General features: G+C 32.7%; 2 protein-coding genes across 2 annotated transcripts; one reads left to right on the forward strand and one right to left on the reverse strand.

Moving 5' to 3' along the window:
* Nucleotides 1–714: 714 nt before the first annotated feature.
* LOC107873243 (pentatricopeptide repeat-containing protein At1g01970) lies at nt 715–6,210 on the forward strand. Its single transcript, XM_016720007.2, has 3 exons — nt 715–1,368; nt 4,378–5,233; nt 5,499–6,210. The coding sequence occupies exons 1-2, from the start codon at nt 922–924 to the stop codon at nt 5,149–5,151; spliced, it is 1,221 nt and encodes a 406-aa protein (XP_016575493.1). The 5' UTR covers nt 715–921; the 3' UTR covers nt 5,152–5,233; nt 5,499–6,210.
* A 3,328-nt stretch (nt 6,211–9,538) lies between these two features.
* Nucleotides 9,539–15,345, reverse strand: LOC107873234 (LOB domain-containing protein 30). Its single transcript, XM_016719996.2, has 2 exons — nt 14,539–15,345; nt 9,539–10,232 (listed from the first exon to the last, which is right to left on the reverse strand). The coding sequence occupies exons 1-2, from the start codon at nt 14,938–14,940 to the stop codon at nt 9,804–9,806; spliced, it is 831 nt and encodes a 276-aa protein (XP_016575482.2). The 5' UTR covers nt 14,941–15,345; the 3' UTR covers nt 9,539–9,803.
* Between the last annotated feature and the right edge of the window lie 3,509 nt (nt 15,346–18,854).

Genomic DNA, 18,854 nt, shown 5'->3' on the forward strand with positions numbered 1-18,854 from the left:
TTAATTTTTCTTCTAACTAAACAAGAAAGAAGAAATAACTACAAAAAATACTTACATTCCTAATTTATAATTCAAGCTGAAACATTTTTTTAATGTACAAGGAGGCCAAAAATAATTTTAAGTCAAAACATTTTAAAACAAAAATTAATATTTCTTTTGAATTTTCAACTGAACCACAATCTCAGATACAAAGAAATTTAGAGTATTATCAAATTAAAATAATATTATATTATCTTAGCTTCTTGAGCTATAGGTTAATCATTAATTAAAATATAAAATATGAAAATCAAACAAGTAATTCAATAAAAAAAATTATAAAACCTTTTAAAAGTAATTGTCCGAACAAACTAAAACTATATCATATCTATTTAGTATTATTTTTCTCCATTTGAATTCAGTTACTATATTTTGACTTGACATACTTATTAAGGAAATAATGGTTTATAGTAACTTTATATATATTTTTTTTTTATCTTTTTTTTTAATCTGTTAAAAATAAAAACAAACATGAAATCAAATTATAAAAATAGTCACAAGTAAATTCGAACATTTTTGAATACTCCTCGGTCAAGTTTAATAAGTGGATAAAAATAAAGTAATATAATTTTAAAATATTTTATAATTTTGGCTCAATTAAACATAAAATAAATTCATTTTAAAATTAATTTCGAAATAAATTCTGTGTTGGCCGCATTAAACTGGCACTTAATAAAGTAAAAACTAACCCGTTATGTTATCCAGTATCCACTTAGCCCCTCCAATTATTTTCCAAGCAACACTTGCGTTTGTCCCTGTACCAATTCTTGATTGGCTGCTTGCAGTGATGATGCCAAGTTAGATTTTCTACTGACTTTCCGCTTGCATATTACTTCAATTAGCAAAAATTTGCAGTGTTCTTGTATTAATTATCTGTTTTTTGACATGGGTTTTGTGGTATCTGATGTCTTTTCTTGTTCCACTCAACCATATGTACTAACCAATACCATTGGAAGAGCAAGAATCCGTCATTACTCTTTAAAGGGTGTTTTTTTCTTGCAAAAAGTTAACATCTTTGGGTGTTGTGAATTGGGTTTTAAGCCTTTATCAGCAGAGAGTGATGTAGCATTAGATAGTGATAAATCAAGGTATAAGTGGGTTAAGATAGGTTCTGATATTACTGAGGAACAGAAAAAGGCAATCTTGAAGCTACCACCAAAGATGATAAATAGATGTAAGGCATTAATGCAACAGATTATATGCTATTCACCTGAAAAGGGTAGTTTGTCACTCTTGTTAGAGGCTTGGGTGAAGAGTATGAAGCCTGAGAGAGCTGATTGGCTTGCTGTACTTAAAGAATTGGACAGGCTGAATCATCCCATGTATTTTGAGGTAATGTCGCTTTGTTGATTTCACCCAAGTCTTGCTTGCTGTTGGCTTTTGTTTGCAGTGATTATGAGTTTGTTGCTTAAAGTTTGCTGGATTAGCATTCGATTGTTGACTAAAGCCATTACTTTAACCACGTTTTAACTCAAGCGTAGATTAAATTGTGCGTGCTCGACTGTCACATTGCCTTCATTAAACTTGATGGATGTAAACAGAAATAGTTGAAATTCTTTCTACCTGCTATTGGTTGGTCGTTGATTTTCCTCCATCTTCACCTTTTCAAAGCTCACCTGAAGGCACATCACTCAAGGGTGGTCATTTGGAACCAATGGCGAAACCGGAAACTTTGTTAAGGGTGTTTAAGGCTTAATATATATGTAACTATGTAAGTAATTCTTGACATATGTATACAATATAATTTTCCAATGTAGAGTTTTTATGCTTCACTCTGTGTCTAAGCCACTGTTTGGAACCATCTCCATAATTTTTTGCTCAACAACTGTTGATATTCCTGCTGTTACTAGCTTGAAGGTGTTCTCTTTTCAACCATTTTCATCAGTGGTTCTGAATCTAGTCGACCAAATAATGTGCATTGTTCCTTTTTTTCATGTCTTCCATACCTTATCCATTGATGCTAATTTGTTTGTTCTTTCAGTTTCTCAATTGAATACCCTTGTCTTTGGATCCAAGTCCATTCCCCACGTTTTCTCTGTCCTTTCCATCCTTTTGGAGTTTAGTTGGAGGGCTCACTATGGCAGCACATGTGATTTGGCGTAATGGCTTGAAGTATTAGTGCCATCACTTTATGGTGGGTTAACTTTAGTCATACAGGAATTTGATACCATTTCTTGTCAAACAATGTTTGTTTCCTCTTCTTAAGCTTTTGATTTATATATATTCTCAGCCGTTGCTTCATATGCATTTGGAAGCCGTTGTTTGAACTTCCCCTGCATAAAACAATTACCATACTGTGTGTTTCCCTTTGTTTGAAAAGCTCCTAAGTGTGAAGAACATCTATGATCATTTTTAGACATGATCTGTAGATGGGAGTATGGTAAGGGTGTGGAAGACTATTGTAATGAATCATCAAATGAACTTTTATCTACTCAAAGGGAAAAAAAGAGCAAAAACGTTTCTTGGTTTGCTGTCTCTATCTTGTTTTAAAATTGATGATTATTAATCTATTGCACCTTCTTAAGCAAATAAATGAAACATCCATCAGCCTGTGCTGATCCTAGGCATTCAAATTTCATTCATGTGATTTAAAAGTACCAAGTCACTACCTTTTCCCTACATAATTCTATAGTTTTGGTTCAAGTTAGCTGTGTAACTGCCTTCATTAGCTGCTGACTGGGCTTTTATACAAGCTGCTGAACCTGTGACCTAAGTCACAACTCCCTCAACCTTTGCCACTTGAACCAAGCCCTGAAGGCCACTCTGTAACATTCTTGTCACCACGACTACTGCACTTCCCAGAGAAAAATAAGTTAAGTGCAACTGCAATATCATTTGAATATCGAAACAGCTACCAGCAAAAAATATAAAAACAAGGTCTCTTTTGCCAAGTCTTGTATCCTTTTATAGAGTGGGTAAGGACTGTAGAAGTGAAAATATGGCTAGGCTCAAGCAATCATTCCAGGTGTAGGGTTGATCTTGAAAGGTGATGTACGGTAAAATAATCAAAATTCTGGGTGAAGGTTGATCTCTACAGGACAGATAATGCCTTGATTTTTAGTCTTGCTTGCAAATTTCTGAACTATTTCACCTGAAGTTGCACATAGCGTTTCTAATGGAGTTTATATATTCTGTGTCTTCCATGAGAAGAAGAAAAGGGGATCCGTGTAATCTTGTAAGGTTCAGCCTGGAAAAGTAATTCAGTTGAATCACATTAAGGTCTGTGTGAACAAGTAATGTCCTTCAGTCTTCCTGGCAGCAAGTTATTCTCAACTGCTTCTCAGTGCAGGTGGCTTTAATAGTTAAGAGTCTGTGTGATCTCCTCACTTTTTATTAGAGGAAGTGATTTACAGGAGAATCTCTTTACTTCTAGGTGAAGTGTGAACTCTGAAATCCGAGTGGACTGCTAAAGGTGTGATTTAAAGTCCCTCTTGTTTGTAAGTTTACTGAACAGTTTAGCTGACATTGCTGGTTGCTTTTACTGTCTGTCATGTATAGCTCCTATTTCGTAGTAATCCTAAAAACTTCATTAGTTTAGACCTGGGGAAATGGTAGAGGTTTTTCTGGAGAGGTTGAGGGAACAGACCAGAAATCTAAGTGCTAGCTTATTCAGATAAGATGTATGAATGCATCAGGCCAGTGCTTGCCATGTTAGTATTTGAAACCCCTTTCAACCAGGAAAGTAGGATCACTAGAATACCATGAAGATTCTCTAATTCATTAATGGTTCGTGAATATAGAATTATCTTTACGAACCCTTGCGATGGCTATGAAATTTCTAGGACTGGTTATTATATGCCTTCTCTCTCAGAAGAGTCATTTGAAGCCACTATACCTAGAAAATTCATCGGTACAAAAAGCTCAATCGCCTTTTCATTTTTTGTTTAAAGGGGTTAACAGTTCCGATCTTCCAAATCCATCACGTGATAATATTTAAGTCTATGGATAGTCCTCTAGTAGTTCTAGTATTCTCTTAAAGAGCATTTAATTCTTCTTTTTCATTGTGTTGTTTTTCAATAAAGAGTTATTCATCTCCTTTTCAATATTAAACCCTTCAAGTGAATTAAATTGTGGTCAATCTAGCCCGAGAATTGTTGGAATCTAGAAAATCATTTGTTGAGTCACAGTTTGATTAAGAATGACTAAAGACACATCCTTCTCTGATCCTAGTCCACTTAGCAAGATAGGAATCAGGAACAGGGCTACAATTATTGTGAATTTTCTTGATTTCAGTAAACTATGTGCTTACTAGTCTGTCCACCGAATTTTCAACAAGTTTTTGAATGAAGACAAGGAAATCAGTTAATTTATCAACTCCTTAGTGCACTTTCTGTATCTCAGGTAGCTGAATTATGCCTCTTAGCAGAATCATTTGAAGCCAATGTTCGTGATTACACCAAGATAATTCATAGCTATGCAAAGCAGAATCGGCTGAATGAAGCTGAAAGTGTGCTCTTATGCATGAAGAGTAGAGGTTTCACATGTGATCAGGTGATGCTGACAGCTTTAGTTCACATGTATAGCAAGGCTGGTAACCTAAAGCTGGCTGAAGATACTTTTGAAGAGATGAGGTTGCTTGGAGTACAATTGGATAAGAGGTCCTTTGGATCAATGATCATGGCCTATGTCAGAGCTGGAAAGCTTGATCAAGGAGAGGCTCTACTGAAGGAAATGGAAGAACAAGAGATATATGCCGGAAGAGAAGTTTATAAAGCACTTCTGAGAGCCTATTCGATGAGTGGTGATAGCAAAGGAGCTCAAAGAGTTTTTGACGCACTTCAGTTAGCAGGAGTAATCCCTGATGCGACGATTTGTGGTCTGCTTATGAATGCCTATATTATGGCCGGTCAATTGAGTGAAGCTTGTATTGCATTTGAAAATATGAGAAGAGTTGGCATAGAACCAAATGATAAGTGTATCACATTGCTATTGACAGTTTATGAAACAGAAAACAACCTGAGCAGGGCACTTGATGTTTTGATTGATTTGGAGAGGGATGGTGTTGTGCTTGGCAGAGAAGCTTCTGAATTATTGGCTCGTTGGTTCAAGAAACTTGGGGTAGTTGGAGAAGTGGAGCTTGTTTTGAGAGATTACGCATCAAACTTGGTGCATTGAGAAACTGATGCTTTCTTGCTGTAGCCCGGAGTTTCTCTCTGTTGTATCTATATGAGAAACAGTCTTGTTTTCCTATCTGCCGGTACGTACACTTTTTTCACTAAAGAAACTGGTTTGCCAAAACCTGTCTACATAAACTGCAGCCATTCCCACTTCCCAATAAGAAAAAGGGGTAGAAAAACAAAGAAAACTGGACACAGGAGTTTACCTTTTTCCAATCTGACCTGGTGAATATACTCGTAAATATGTGAACGTGCATATATTCAAGCACAATATAGTCTCGTGCACCGGCTATGTCAAGATTTTTGAGCCTAGTGTTTTAATTTAAAATGTTGGCTTTGGTTCAGGTATCATCACTCTTGCTGTACGTTTGATACAACATACTGCCCAGGAAAGTATCACAAGTCACAGCTGCTTGTATCAACAAAACAAGCAGAGGTATGTTTTTCATATTTCTGTTAAGTGGTTCAGTGCCTGATACAATTTAGAGATGAGCTCTTCATGTTCTTGTGGATATAAGCAACTCTCAAATGCTGAAACATCGTCTCAGCTGGTCTTTCGGCAACAAGAGTACAATATGGTTGGAAGAAACAAGGGTGTTCGTGACTATGCCCCTCAAGTGTTGGTTTATCAGCTTCAGTTTTTGTCATGTGAAACCATTTCCTTTGTAGCTCTTTTTTTTGTTTTGTTTTTTGATACTTAAATAGATAAACATGATCAGTGAGGATTCAATCGTATATAGCTAGCTGATTTCCAACTTGTTTAAGACTGACATGTAGTTGTTCGAGAGTGAGGTGTAGTTGTTCTAGTGATGCGAAAATCCAAGTGTTTGGATTAGAGAAAAAAAGATTTAAGGATACTACTCAAGATCCTAAGGAGATACTGCAGATCCAGAAGCAGCAAATGGCAAAAATCTTCCATTTCACTCTACTAAGGACAAAGTTATATCTTCTGAAGTTGGACCTCACTTGATAAAGATAGGTGTATAGCCTTTTTGAGAACTAATCATACTTCTATATCAGTCGATATAATATATTCAATCAGAAAACTGGTTCTACACTTGACTGGAAGTAACTTTTTTCACTTGTAAGTTCATTTCTCACAATTCAGAGGCAGAGGTTCTCAGGGTAGGTACCCTCCACGTCAGGGTCAGTCTAGTAGGTCGCACTTCAGATGAAAGACTTGATGCAGATTGTAAATAGAATGTTGTTTAGCTTGATGGATATGATGTGTGGCTCTGATTGGTCAAATGAATAAACAATCCCATTAGAAGTGTACCCAAAAGCAAGATTAGGGAGAATAAAATCATCTCGACTAATCCAAATTACAAACTAAAGACCTAGCTATCACATGTGAATGCTTGTTTGAAATATACTCCTCCTTAAGTGCACACAGGATGAAAGGGGATAGGGCACAAGACCAAGTTACCACTTTCGAAAAAATAAAAAATCATAAGACCACACTCCGGAAAATAAATATTTGAAATCAGACTGAATTTCACAACTTCAGTCACGTATGTCTAAAGTTGATCCTAAATCGGTTAACTTGTAAAAAATAAATAAATTAACTTTGGGTGGGTATAATTAAGTTAAATGGCAGTCCCAAAAACATGTATTTGTGGGCGTCGCCCAGTATCTTTATTATTACACCAAAATGCATGATCAGGAAACTGTAATAATTTAATATTAGAAATTATAGAAAAACAAAACAAAGTGGAAAAAAATGAAGAAACTTCAATGAACAAAATGGTAGTATTATGTTTCTTCAAAGTAAAAAAAGAAAAAAAATTGATTGCATAGTCGATTGCAACTAATTATAAACACACATTATTCTGAATAATAAAAATTACAAAAAAAAAGTAAAGGAAAAAGGACATGGAATGATACTTTTCAAAACAATTGGTCCACGTTTGAGTCTGGACATTCATGGTCAGACGGTCCAAACAAATTTCATATTATGACTATTTCATAATTTGGGCCATTTTGGCTCAAGTAGTTCATATATAGTTTATATACCATATTGATACAATTTATATACCATATTGATACAGTTCGTAAAAAAAATAGAGCAGCGAATTTATGGGTAAAAATTTGTATTAGTATTGTATAAAACTACCAACAAATGACTACGAAATATAATTAAAATTCAATGACTATTTTTGTGTCAATAATTTCATCCGAAGTGCTATTTATATATCCTTTACCAAAAAATAAAATAGGGGGAAGAAAATGGTGTTATTAAAGAAATCATAGTCCTAGGCCAACACTCTGAATTGGTGATAGCTCGTACTTTACCACCAAAGGATGTGGTGCAGCGGATGGGGCTGCTCCTTCCTTAACTAGAGGTCTCGGGTTCGGCACAAATCCGAATTAATCAAACTCCAATGCGGGTATCGAACACCGAATAAAAAAAAAGAAAAGATAACTTGTACTTCAAACACTAATAATAAAAACTAAAAAGGAAATTGATACAGACTTGTGGTGTCCCATTATCCTTTTTGAGACGTAAAAGACATAAACTCCTCCTTAATCTGTATCATGAGATTCGTTAATGATTACTTAAAACTTGAAAAAAAAAAAAATCTAATACTTGTTAATCTCAAATACGTTTTCTTATTTGTGTGTGCTTTACTTTATTTCTTTGTCTATCCTAAGATATATATGTCTCCAAATAAATTAAAGACAGTATACTAGAATTAAGTTCAACAGTATTAGTCATGTGTCCAAAAGGTATGACTGATGGAGTGGATGCTACTAAACTAAAGCACCATTCCGTTCGATGTTCAAAGTATTTTGCGTTATTGAAATTCAGGAAAGGGTCTCAACATGTCGAGGGGTGTTGATAGAAGTAACCTGATAATGTCCAATTTCAATGCATGACAACTTTAGAGAGTTGTACTGTGAAAGAACTAATCAAGAGTAGTTGAAAAAAAGACCCATAAGTAAAGAGCATCAATCAAACGACTGCCCAAAAGAAAAGATATCAAAATACTCCTTCAACAACTAATTGCACCATCTTGTATCAAAGGAAAGAAGAATCAAATTTTGAACTAAAAAAAAGGAGGACCATTTACATATCTCAAAGGTTTACACGCATCCGGTGTATACACCAAACTAATGTTCTTTATCATGGTAATGTAATTAAATTAAGTAAAATACATATTCATTAATCATGGTTAAGTAACATGAACTTTAAATTCAAACACATGGCATGCATGTATTGACTTAGTGTATACACCGGGCGAGTGTAAGTTTTTACCTATCTCAAAACCCTATCATAAAGGAAGGAAGATCGCTGGTTTAGGATAATTAAGATCATAATTATGGTCTAACTTTATACTTGAAAATATGATATTTTACATTCCATTTTCAATTCAAATCTCTTGAGTTACTTTTTATTTTAAATCTTCCAAATAACTAGTAGCCCAACCTTTACTATTTAAAAAATGAAAGATTAAGGAAGAAATTAAACATACAATTTGTCTTTAACTTCTCTAGCTTTTTGCTCTATTTTTATTAAACATTGCATTCTTTAGAAGTTGACTGTGTATTTAAAAGGAGAGAAGAGAAAGACATAGGTGGTGAGATATTGTATATCAAAAAAATACACGTATGATGCATCAAACTTAAATTCAAACTTAAATTCAAAAATGAGAAAAAGTAAAAGAGTGTGAGTATAAGGCTATAAGCCAAAAAGTTTTACTCAAATCTTGTACTGATTTATTCACCAAATGAAGAGATAGTAGAATTCCTTGCAAACCAAGGAGATCAGAATAAGACCTCTTCTAGGTCCCAACCAGTATAAAATACTTGGTGTCGTATTTACCTTTCAGCAATTGTTTTTACAGTATTCGTAGCACTTGAGTTACTTTATATAGTTTCCTTAGTTGATTGACTAGAATAATAAGTCGACTGATAAATTGAAAAGAGTAATTCACCTCTCCTCTTAAAACTTTCACAACCTATCCTAATACAAGCAGTAGTGTCACTAAATTGATTAAAGGAATAAGACATAAACGCAAGTGATTGAGATGTTTTATAATTATTAGCTGAGTCAATAAATAAATGTAGATTTTAGTCTAAATAAACTCTTTTCTGAAGAAAAAAAATAATCTAACAACGAAACAAAATAAAATAAATCAAAATCTTATATGAGTGTACGTAAAGCAATTCAATTTACACCCATATATAGCTCACTAACAAAACTATAAATGAGTTGTTGGATTTACAGTGAAGAAGACATGAATGAAGTATCAACAAATTAAACTCAATTAGACAAAGAATAGAAATTCAACACTCAATTCAAACAAAGTAACCACCAAAGGAAATTTGAAGTTTTCTTCTATATTGGAATACACACAGGGAGTAATTTAAAGTAATTAAGCATTATCTATAACTAATATTGAATGTAATTAGTATTAATCCAAAAAAGTACAATAAACAAAAAGGGGAAGGATCAAGAAAAATTACAAATCGGGTGAAAATTAAAGATATTTTTTTCCCATGGGTAGTCATGGAAATGACTTTACCTAAGTATTTTTTTCTTTTTTTGATTAAATAAAATCGAAACCTTCTTTTTTTTTTAGAAAAATATATCTCATGAGTACCACTATTTAACATATCATAAGTCAGTACTTTTGAATAAAGTGTCTCTCACTTGGTCTGTGGTGGTGGCAAAGCTGATGGTTCTGTGCATGGCACTGTTGGGGATCCATGTCGATGCAGAAGTTCACGAGCCAATTCTTGAAGATCGCCGCTGCCCCCGCCTGAGGTGGATGGTGACATGTCCACTGGAGGTCTAGTACTGCCAACAAATTGGCGCGGCTCCATAGGGGGCGGGGGCAGCGGTCTAGACTGCTGCTGCATTGCCCACGAGGGTTGAACCATTGGGTCAAAAAGTGAGGATAAATCATAGGCTGCTGGCAATGAGGAACCTGCTGTTGGCAAGTCTGCTATGGTGAGTGCTGGCTGTTGGAGCATCGTCGGAGGTTGTTGTGGAGGTGGAGGTGGTGGTGGTGTTGGAAGCTCCAAAGTTGCTAGGTGGGCTTGTAAGTATGAGAGCTCCGCTTGTAAATTCACTACCTGAGTTTTATGATGCATGAAAAAATTGTAATAGAAATTAAGTCATACTTTTTCCTGCTACCTCCATCGCAGTTTATATGTTGGGTATTTGACTGAACATGAAGTTTAAGAAATAAAAGACTTTTAAAATTGATGATCTAAAACAATCCATAGTAATGGACAATTTCAAGTTAATTTAATTTCAAGTAAAAAGTGTGGCATTCTTTGTTAGAAACTCAACAAACTATAAAGAAAAGTAGGATGCATAACTTGGGGCAGAGGGAGTGGATATATAACATACCATATCCGAAAAATGAATAGTTTCATGCTGCACATTTTGCCAAAATTAATTATGCTTTGAATTATTTCAGTTCAAAAATGATAGAGGAAGAGATTAAAATTACGGTAACATTTGAATTATTAAGTGCCTAAAGTTATAACTGTTCAAGATACATGTCAAAATGAAACAAAAAAAAATACTGTGCAACAAGTTACATAAAATATTCGGAACCTAAAATCTGAATCGGTATGCATAAACTTATCTTTCACAAATATAAAGCCTGGTCCGAGACGATTTGGGATTTATTTAAATTTTATGAATTTCAACATCTATCTTAAGTTAAGATACACTAGTACGTTTACTTTTCTGTTTTCCAGAAGTAATTGGGTTTACAAACTACAACAACGGTCTCACTAAAATTAGTGGCCTAAAGTTAAATTTTAATATGAAGCCTTAAATATATGCACGTAACAAAAATATTATCAATAATTTAGAGTTATTTTTTTTATTCTTACGTACTATTTTTTTTTTTAGTGTAGTATTCTTAGAAGACATTAAGCATTTAACTTCACATAGTAATTTTATTATTTATAAAAGTAAAGACTAATTTTAACTAATAATATGTTAGTCATTTGTTTGCAATGCATTACCTTGAACATTATTAGGAAAACTTTATTTATTACTATGATGATTTGATAAAAAGTTTTAGAATATTTTTAATAAAATGTAGACAGTTCTTCTTTCCTTTTAATTTAATTTAAATTTTTTATCTTTTATATTTTATATTTTACAATCTTTAATATTATTTTAAGTGAAATTAAAATCATAAAATTCATATTAAATTTTTTGAGGCCTAAAACAAACGTTTTACTAACCTTATCCTTGAGCCACCCCTGCAATATATATCCAGTGTAGCCCGGACTCGAACCGGAGACCTTCAGTGTGTTTACCCTTGATGACTTATTTTTAAATATTTACTCTTTTTTTTTAATACAATATAGATTATGAACAAAAACTAATGGACTCACGTCAACCCTTACACAAATTACAAAGCCAGATCAAAGTGCACACAAAGTAAACTGGGGGGTGATTTTATTGCTATAGGAATGACAAAATTAATCATCAAAGATCTTGGTTCTAAAGGTCCCATATTTACTTCACTTTTTTCATACTTATGCCATTTTTCTAAACCACCATTAGTTAGTTAATGATACCTTACTGTAATAAAAAACTTATATTTATAACTTTAAAATCCTTTTTTTACAAGGACTTACCATTATAAAAAGGGAAAATACGCTATTATCACCTAGAACTATACGCGAAAAGGATGAGACACAGCCGAACTTTAGGAGGGTCCTATTACCCTTGGACTAATTAAAATCGTATTTTTAGCAACCTTAGTGTCTACGTGGCACACACGTGTGCCGACGTGGATCCTTCAGTGTGTTGTGCCACGTAGGCACTAAGGTTGTTAAAAATACGATTTTAACTAGTCTAAGTGTAATAGAACCCTCCTAAAGTTCGGGTGTGTCTCAATCTTTTCGCGTATAGTTCAAGATGGTAATAGAGTATTTTCTCTCATAAAAATGATCAAGAAGTGTTTTAGACCACAAATTTTCAAAAAAAGTCATTTTAAATTAAATTTTGTGTCAAGTTAAAACTCAAATGTTGCCACATAAGGAGTTGAATATTTTATAGGTTCCACATATTTCAGAGCAAGGACTTTGGGATTCAAGGGAATAGAAATTGGGTTAGGTTCTAGTTTCTGAAAGTATAGAAGTCATCAAAGCAATTCCCTATTCCCAATACTCCAATTGATAAAATTGAAAGAAATTAAATGATCCAAATGTAATAACCTTCAAAGTCAACCAGCAGACACGGAGACAATAATCTTAATAAATCTCCATTTCAAGTGAATTATTGAACTACAACTTCAATTAAAAATCAGTTTTGTAATCCATTTAATGAATCAAACTTATTATCCCTTATACTGAAAGCAACTAAATGTAGTGTATACCAAACATATTACACTGTTAATTAACGTTAAAAATGTTTTAAAAAGGACAAGTATATCAACAAGCAGACACAATTCACTATTATATTCTAATTAATTGGTAGATCAAAACTTAAGTCAAGCTGCTAACAGGATTAATGGTATGAGAAAAAGAAAGAGTCGCACTTGTTACTTACTGCTCCCACTGTACTGATCTATGTGACACACTCCTTTTTAATTCTATGTCAAAAGAAAAGTTACATTTCAATAACTAGAAACAATTAACTTCTAAATTATTATTTTTTACCCTTAATAAAATAATTTATAGAATTGCAGTCATGCAAATGTCTACGGTTTGTTCTCGAACATGACTTTTAAAAGTCTTTATTTCTATATTGAATTTTATTTTAAGTCAAATAATGTCACATAAATTAAAACGAAGGATCAGTTAAAAAAAAAAAGCTTCTTTTAATTTCTAAGTATTATACTTGTTGAGGAGTATCGGTTTCAACATGCTTCTTAGAGAAACAACAAAAGAGTGGTCATTGTCCCTTGTGCTAAAAATAACCAAAATATACTTTAAAGGTAGAAAAGCAATTCCATTTCTTTTAAAGAGAAAGAATATTTCTATTTCTATGAATTTGGGATAACGAGATAATCCATAATCAGATGTCTCGGTTTTGACCATCAGAAATAAAAAGTTTTCCTTTAGAAGCATGGCCTCCCATAAATGAGTCCAACCAAGTACAAATTCAAATTTAATCGGGCTTCTAAAATCGAACATCGAATAGAAAAAAAAAATAAAAAATTATGCCTATGCCCACCATTTCCTTAATAACAGCAAAATTGATAGAGTTATGGAAGAGAAAAGTGGAGTCACTGTTGCCCACATCATCATAAGTTAATCTATCAAACAACTTCTTGATTTCAGCAAAGTTTAAAACTGTTCCCTAAATGCAACACATCATGGTCCATTTCCCCTTTGTACATGAAAATCTTGTTCAAGATCTATTAAGTAATCTGAATATGAGTATATTATCTACACTCACAGTCACATATATAGGAGTTTATTTAATTGCTAAAATTTCCCCACAAAAATGTTGGAGACAAATTAACATATGCCAACTCAAAATCTTAAAACATACTCATCATCGCAACCTTAAGAAGAAGTCTTTTTATCTTACTTTTGACAACCAGTGCCAGATCCAACACCATGTTCCTCAATTAATACGAAGGTAAGCTTTATTTCCTACATAAACACTAATGCGTAAAAGCTGTCTCTTCTCATCACTAGTCTTAAAAGAAAATTTGTATCTTGGTCAATGAATAAATTAAAATACTTCCCCCGTTTCAATTTGTTTATCTGATTTTGACTTGACATAATTAAAGAAAATTTAGAAGAATTTTGTATCTTGAGTACTCTTAAACTTTAAACGTATGTAGAGAGTTAGAACGAAGGAGTTGTCTAAAAAAAGAAACCGACCTTTTTTTGTAAACGGACAACCCAAATTGAAACAAAGTACTTTGTTTTCAGGATCATCATAATCTGAACTCTCATTGAGATATAGAGATTTCTTATAACTCCAAGAATACATTTCAGAGTTTCACATTTGTAACGCATGGAGAGAAAATGGTTAAAAAATAGTAGTATAGATTCTTGAATACGCAAATGAGATTGTGTCTTGTATTTATCTGTACAAATGAAGACACAAAGTGGAAGTAGAGTGAAGATATTGATAAATCATTTGTTAGAAAAAAAAAAAAAGTCTAAAAGAAGAAGCAAAACGATTTGTAACGGAAGAAGAAAAGGCCAGTGTCTTTAGTTTACCAACTTTAGTGATAAGACAGACTTAACCAAAAAAAATTTTAAAAATAAAAAACTTAAAACTATTCTTATGAGGACAAAATGATGAGTCTTTTTCAAGAAACAAAATTTTGACATGATGGATCGTCAGCTAAAATACTAGTAGTCATGTAAGAAATAAAACCAAAGATTACAAAGGGCTATATATCACGAATTTAAGTTATATACGCTGAAAGTTTCATATACTGACCTGTTGCTGAAGAGCGAAGATGTGAGCAACGCAACCGTAGACGGGGTCTCGGAGCCTCGCTTGAGCTTCATAACAAATGGTAACAACTGCATCAAGCCTCTTGTGGACAGGAATATGAAGGAGGAGTTTCGAAACATTGCTAGCTCCAAACACTTTGTGAACAGCTGCAAAATGGGCAGCACCTTGTTCAGAATCAAAATAAGGTGCAAAAATGCAATTAGCAACACACTTCCTTCTCAAGAATTTACAAGCACCACATGGTCCTCCTCCACTTCCACCACCACCACCACCTCCTCCACCGCCTCCGCCTCCACTACTAGTACTTCCACTAGTCCCACCACCAACTCCTCCAACCGTGGCGGTAACAGTACCACCGGTGCTACTACTAGGATTTGAGCTCATTTTCTTGGACAAATATTCACCTCTTTTGGAACATAATTTGAAGGGGCTTGTAGAGGAGAAATTAAAAAGAGTATGCCTTATTACTAGGGTTTGGTTGGTGGTATTTGTTGGTATTAATTTCTTTTTTTTGTTGGTTATTTAATTTTATATATTTATGTATGTTGTAGTAGAAGTATATGAATATAGTAGATGAATAATATTTGTTTAGTGGAGGAAGCTAAGAAGGGGGGGGAGTTTTAAACACTAAATGAAGTCTTTAAAGCCACGCGATGAAGCAAACCCCATTTAGCTGCTTGCGTGAAGCAAACATGCGATTAGCCAACTGCCTTTTTATTTATCTTTCTTCCTTACTCTCGTGAGTTTTGGCCTTTGCTAGCCTAGCATTTAGCATTTAGCATTTAGCATTAGCAACCCCCCTCCCTCATTCTTTTTTTCTTTTAATTATTATCTTAATTTCTTTTTCAATACCACTTTTGATGTAATACAAAGAGGAATACATCCAATCTTGCTTTGTACTAGAAATAAAAGGTATTTACGTAAACGGACATTCAAACTTGGCCTCAATAAGCACTTCAGCTTTGAGAATGCACATCCAGACACCTCAATTAAAGTATGAACTGACAACTAAACACTCCAACTCATCCCATTGTGTTTCGTGGACACCCCACTTGGATGTGACACATAAATTTGAAGGTATCGAGATGATCATCTTGTAAACTGGAGTGTTCAGCTAGTTAATACAGTGGACGCGAGTTAAGGTGTCTAGATATGCATACTCAAAGTTGGAGTATTACTTACCAAAACGTCAAATCTAAATGTTTGTTTATGTATTATATATGAAAAAACCATTGATATATGACACCTAACTTACAAACTAATATTAAGGGGTTGTTTGGTACACTGATTAACTTATCCTAGGTTTATAGTCTTGGATCCTTAAACTAATTTATCCCACCTTAGAGATGGGAGAAATTAAACTAATCCCAAGATGGATGAATAAGGTGGGATATCTTAGTATTAAGTCTGGAATAAGATTTATATTACGTCTGGTTGACAATATTTTTTTTAAAAAGAGAGAGATAGAAAAACAAACTTAGTCCTGAAATATTTCACCTTATTTCGCGTACCAAAATGTCCCTAATAGAATGGTTTTTGTGGTGAGAGAGAGAAAAGGAGGCGTTGAAACGTGTCAATGGGAGTGTCTATATTAGCCTTTCTGTGCGTGTTTCAAGCTGCGTAGAGGGCAAAAGACGCCAACTATATCTCTCCCTTTCGACGTTGAAAAGGATTTCATTCTACCTCATCTTTTCATTCTTTTGTATCTATATTAAAAAATAAAATAAAAAAGTTACAAATAGAAACGGCTTTATACTCTTTTTCTATTACATAAAAGAGTTTGTTGGAATGACATAATTACCTAGAAAGAGTTTTATCATTTTAGTACTTACAACATTTGTATACTTTTGAGTTTAAGTTATAAAGAGCGTCTATATATGATCAGGTCATAATAAGACTTCTTAAAACAAATGTGACTTGATGGTGTTAAAAGTTCCTCAACACTGAAATATATTAAGACTATATGCATGATATTTAATTAATAGTGATAATTTAAATCGATGGAGATTTATATAATTGATGTTTATATGAAAGATGTCAAGTTTTGTCGTGAAACTGAAAAGGAAAAGATGTGAAATGAAGAAGAGAAGGAAGAAAGTAACAATTTTGTACTAAAATTAACATTTGTAGCAAAATTATTATCTTGGGTTCTTGTCCATTGTCTAACCATAACAAGATTTGCTAAGTTGGTATTGCAACACTTTTAAATTAGGATGAAAATATGGATTATATTGATATTGACAGCAATCGTTTTGTTTTAAATTTTTTATTTTCTCATTCAAACTACTAATTTTGCTACTTATATATCTTACCCCACTTTAAGTGAAGTCCCATCGCTTGTATTTTTTTCCCATTGTGGAAAAAATTCTGACTACTTAAATACGTATGGATTAGATTAACCATTAAAAAAAATTGTTCAGGAGAGGAACTTAATTTCATTTGTTTTTATTTAGTTGAATTATCAATCATATCGTGTCAGCAATAATTATTCAAAATGTATGTTCTTAAAATTGACTATATTCACAGAATTACCATTAAAAAATGCTCAAGATGAATTTTGTCCATATAATATAAAGTGCATGAAAGGATAAATTGTGGTGGAAGGCCGGTAAATACTGTTTTATCCTTAATGAGATTTCTTCAACTTGAGTCATGTTGGATATAGCGTAGTTGCCTTTGTTAGCTAGGAGCACTATATCCCTGGTGTAAGATTTCCCTACATAAACTTAAATTTAATCAAACTTCAATACGGAACGTTATGGAGAAACCGGAAAAGTAAAAGTTAGTCACGCTAGAGTATTCTTGCCGTGCATGATTAGAAATATATGATTGTTCTAGTGATGAAGATTAATGTGAAATACGCATTATGACTGATTTTACTTTTTATAAACTTAGACGTCTACTAGATTAATTTCATGATAAGTTAATCATTCATGGCAAAAAAAAATTGACTACATGAGAGCATGCACTGAAAATCTATAAAACAGGGTAAGTGACCTGTTGTAACAGTAAATAGCTACTCCTTCCGTTTCAAAATACTTCTCATCTTTTTTTTAAGAGTTAATTTAACTAATTTTAAAAGTTAATTCAGATGAAGTTAATTTAATATTTTAAATTAAAATATAGCTATTCAAAACTACACTAAAGTGTTGCAAGTCACAATTCTTCTAATATCACTATGTTGATGAAAAATAAATCTTAAAATATTGATCAAAATTCATCTAATATAACTCTCAAAATATTGAACGTGGCGAGTATATTATGAGACGGAAGATTAATTTAATATAATATAATACAATATAAATTCATATCATCAGTTTAGATATAGTTTTTTCGAAATGTTGCCATTTCACATGAAAGACGTGTTGGAATTTTTTTGTAAATTTATATGGTTGTATAATTTTAACTATTTCCATTTTCGCTCAACTAATTTTCATTTCATTATTTGGTTGACCAAGCCTATTATTATCATATGTATAATGCAAGGAATAATCTTTGGTTTAACTCGTAATGTTGACAAAGTTGTACTGTAGCTACTTAATATTTGTCGTAAATATAGACACGTCACTTCAAAAACGAAGAGAACAAAAAAGAAAAAAGAATTTTTCAGTCTGTTAATTCCTATACTAATAGTTTGTCCTAGTATGAAAAGTTTGTAAGACAGCTTTAAAAAGAGTTTCAGTTATATAAACCGTTAAATATTATTTGTCATTATTGAAAAAAATTTATTTGGTCCTTATAGTTTTTCGTTAGCTACATTTAATCTTTAATTAATTTGTTCATTTTTCATTCCTCTCTTTATAGTTCTTTTACAAATTTAATTAATTACTAACCGTTAAGTTGTTCAATTATCATGTATGATAGTAGTAGTTTTTTAATTGTCACTTTATATTGAGGGTAATACAATTCTAATTAAAAATAGTCTAATTATCATGTATTTCATATATAGGGACTCAAGACGTGTAGCTTAGATAATTGAAATATTGAATCACTATTAAATTTTCTAAACAAAATATTAGTATAAAGTTCAAAACCAGAATTTACTAACGATTAAAAGACAAAGTGTAAATTTTCCTATTAACATAATGATAGTACAACATGCTAAATGTATCACTGAAACTACTCTAATGAGCACTTCATTTAGAAGAAAGCACTTATAAGTATCATCTATATTCATAAATTCATTAAACATTCTCGTGATTTCTTTAATCATGGGGACTTAGAAGCTATTAATTAGTTACCTTAGGGAATTCTATCTAGCATCTTGAAAATTGAATTTAATAGCTTTTCTAATGTTG

Source organism: Capsicum annuum, chromosome 1 (assembly GCF_002878395.1).
Source record: "Capsicum annuum cultivar UCD-10X-F1 chromosome 1, UCD10Xv1.1, whole genome shotgun sequence".
In the NCBI taxonomy this organism is placed as follows: Eukaryota; Viridiplantae; Streptophyta; class Magnoliopsida; order Solanales; family Solanaceae; genus Capsicum; species Capsicum annuum.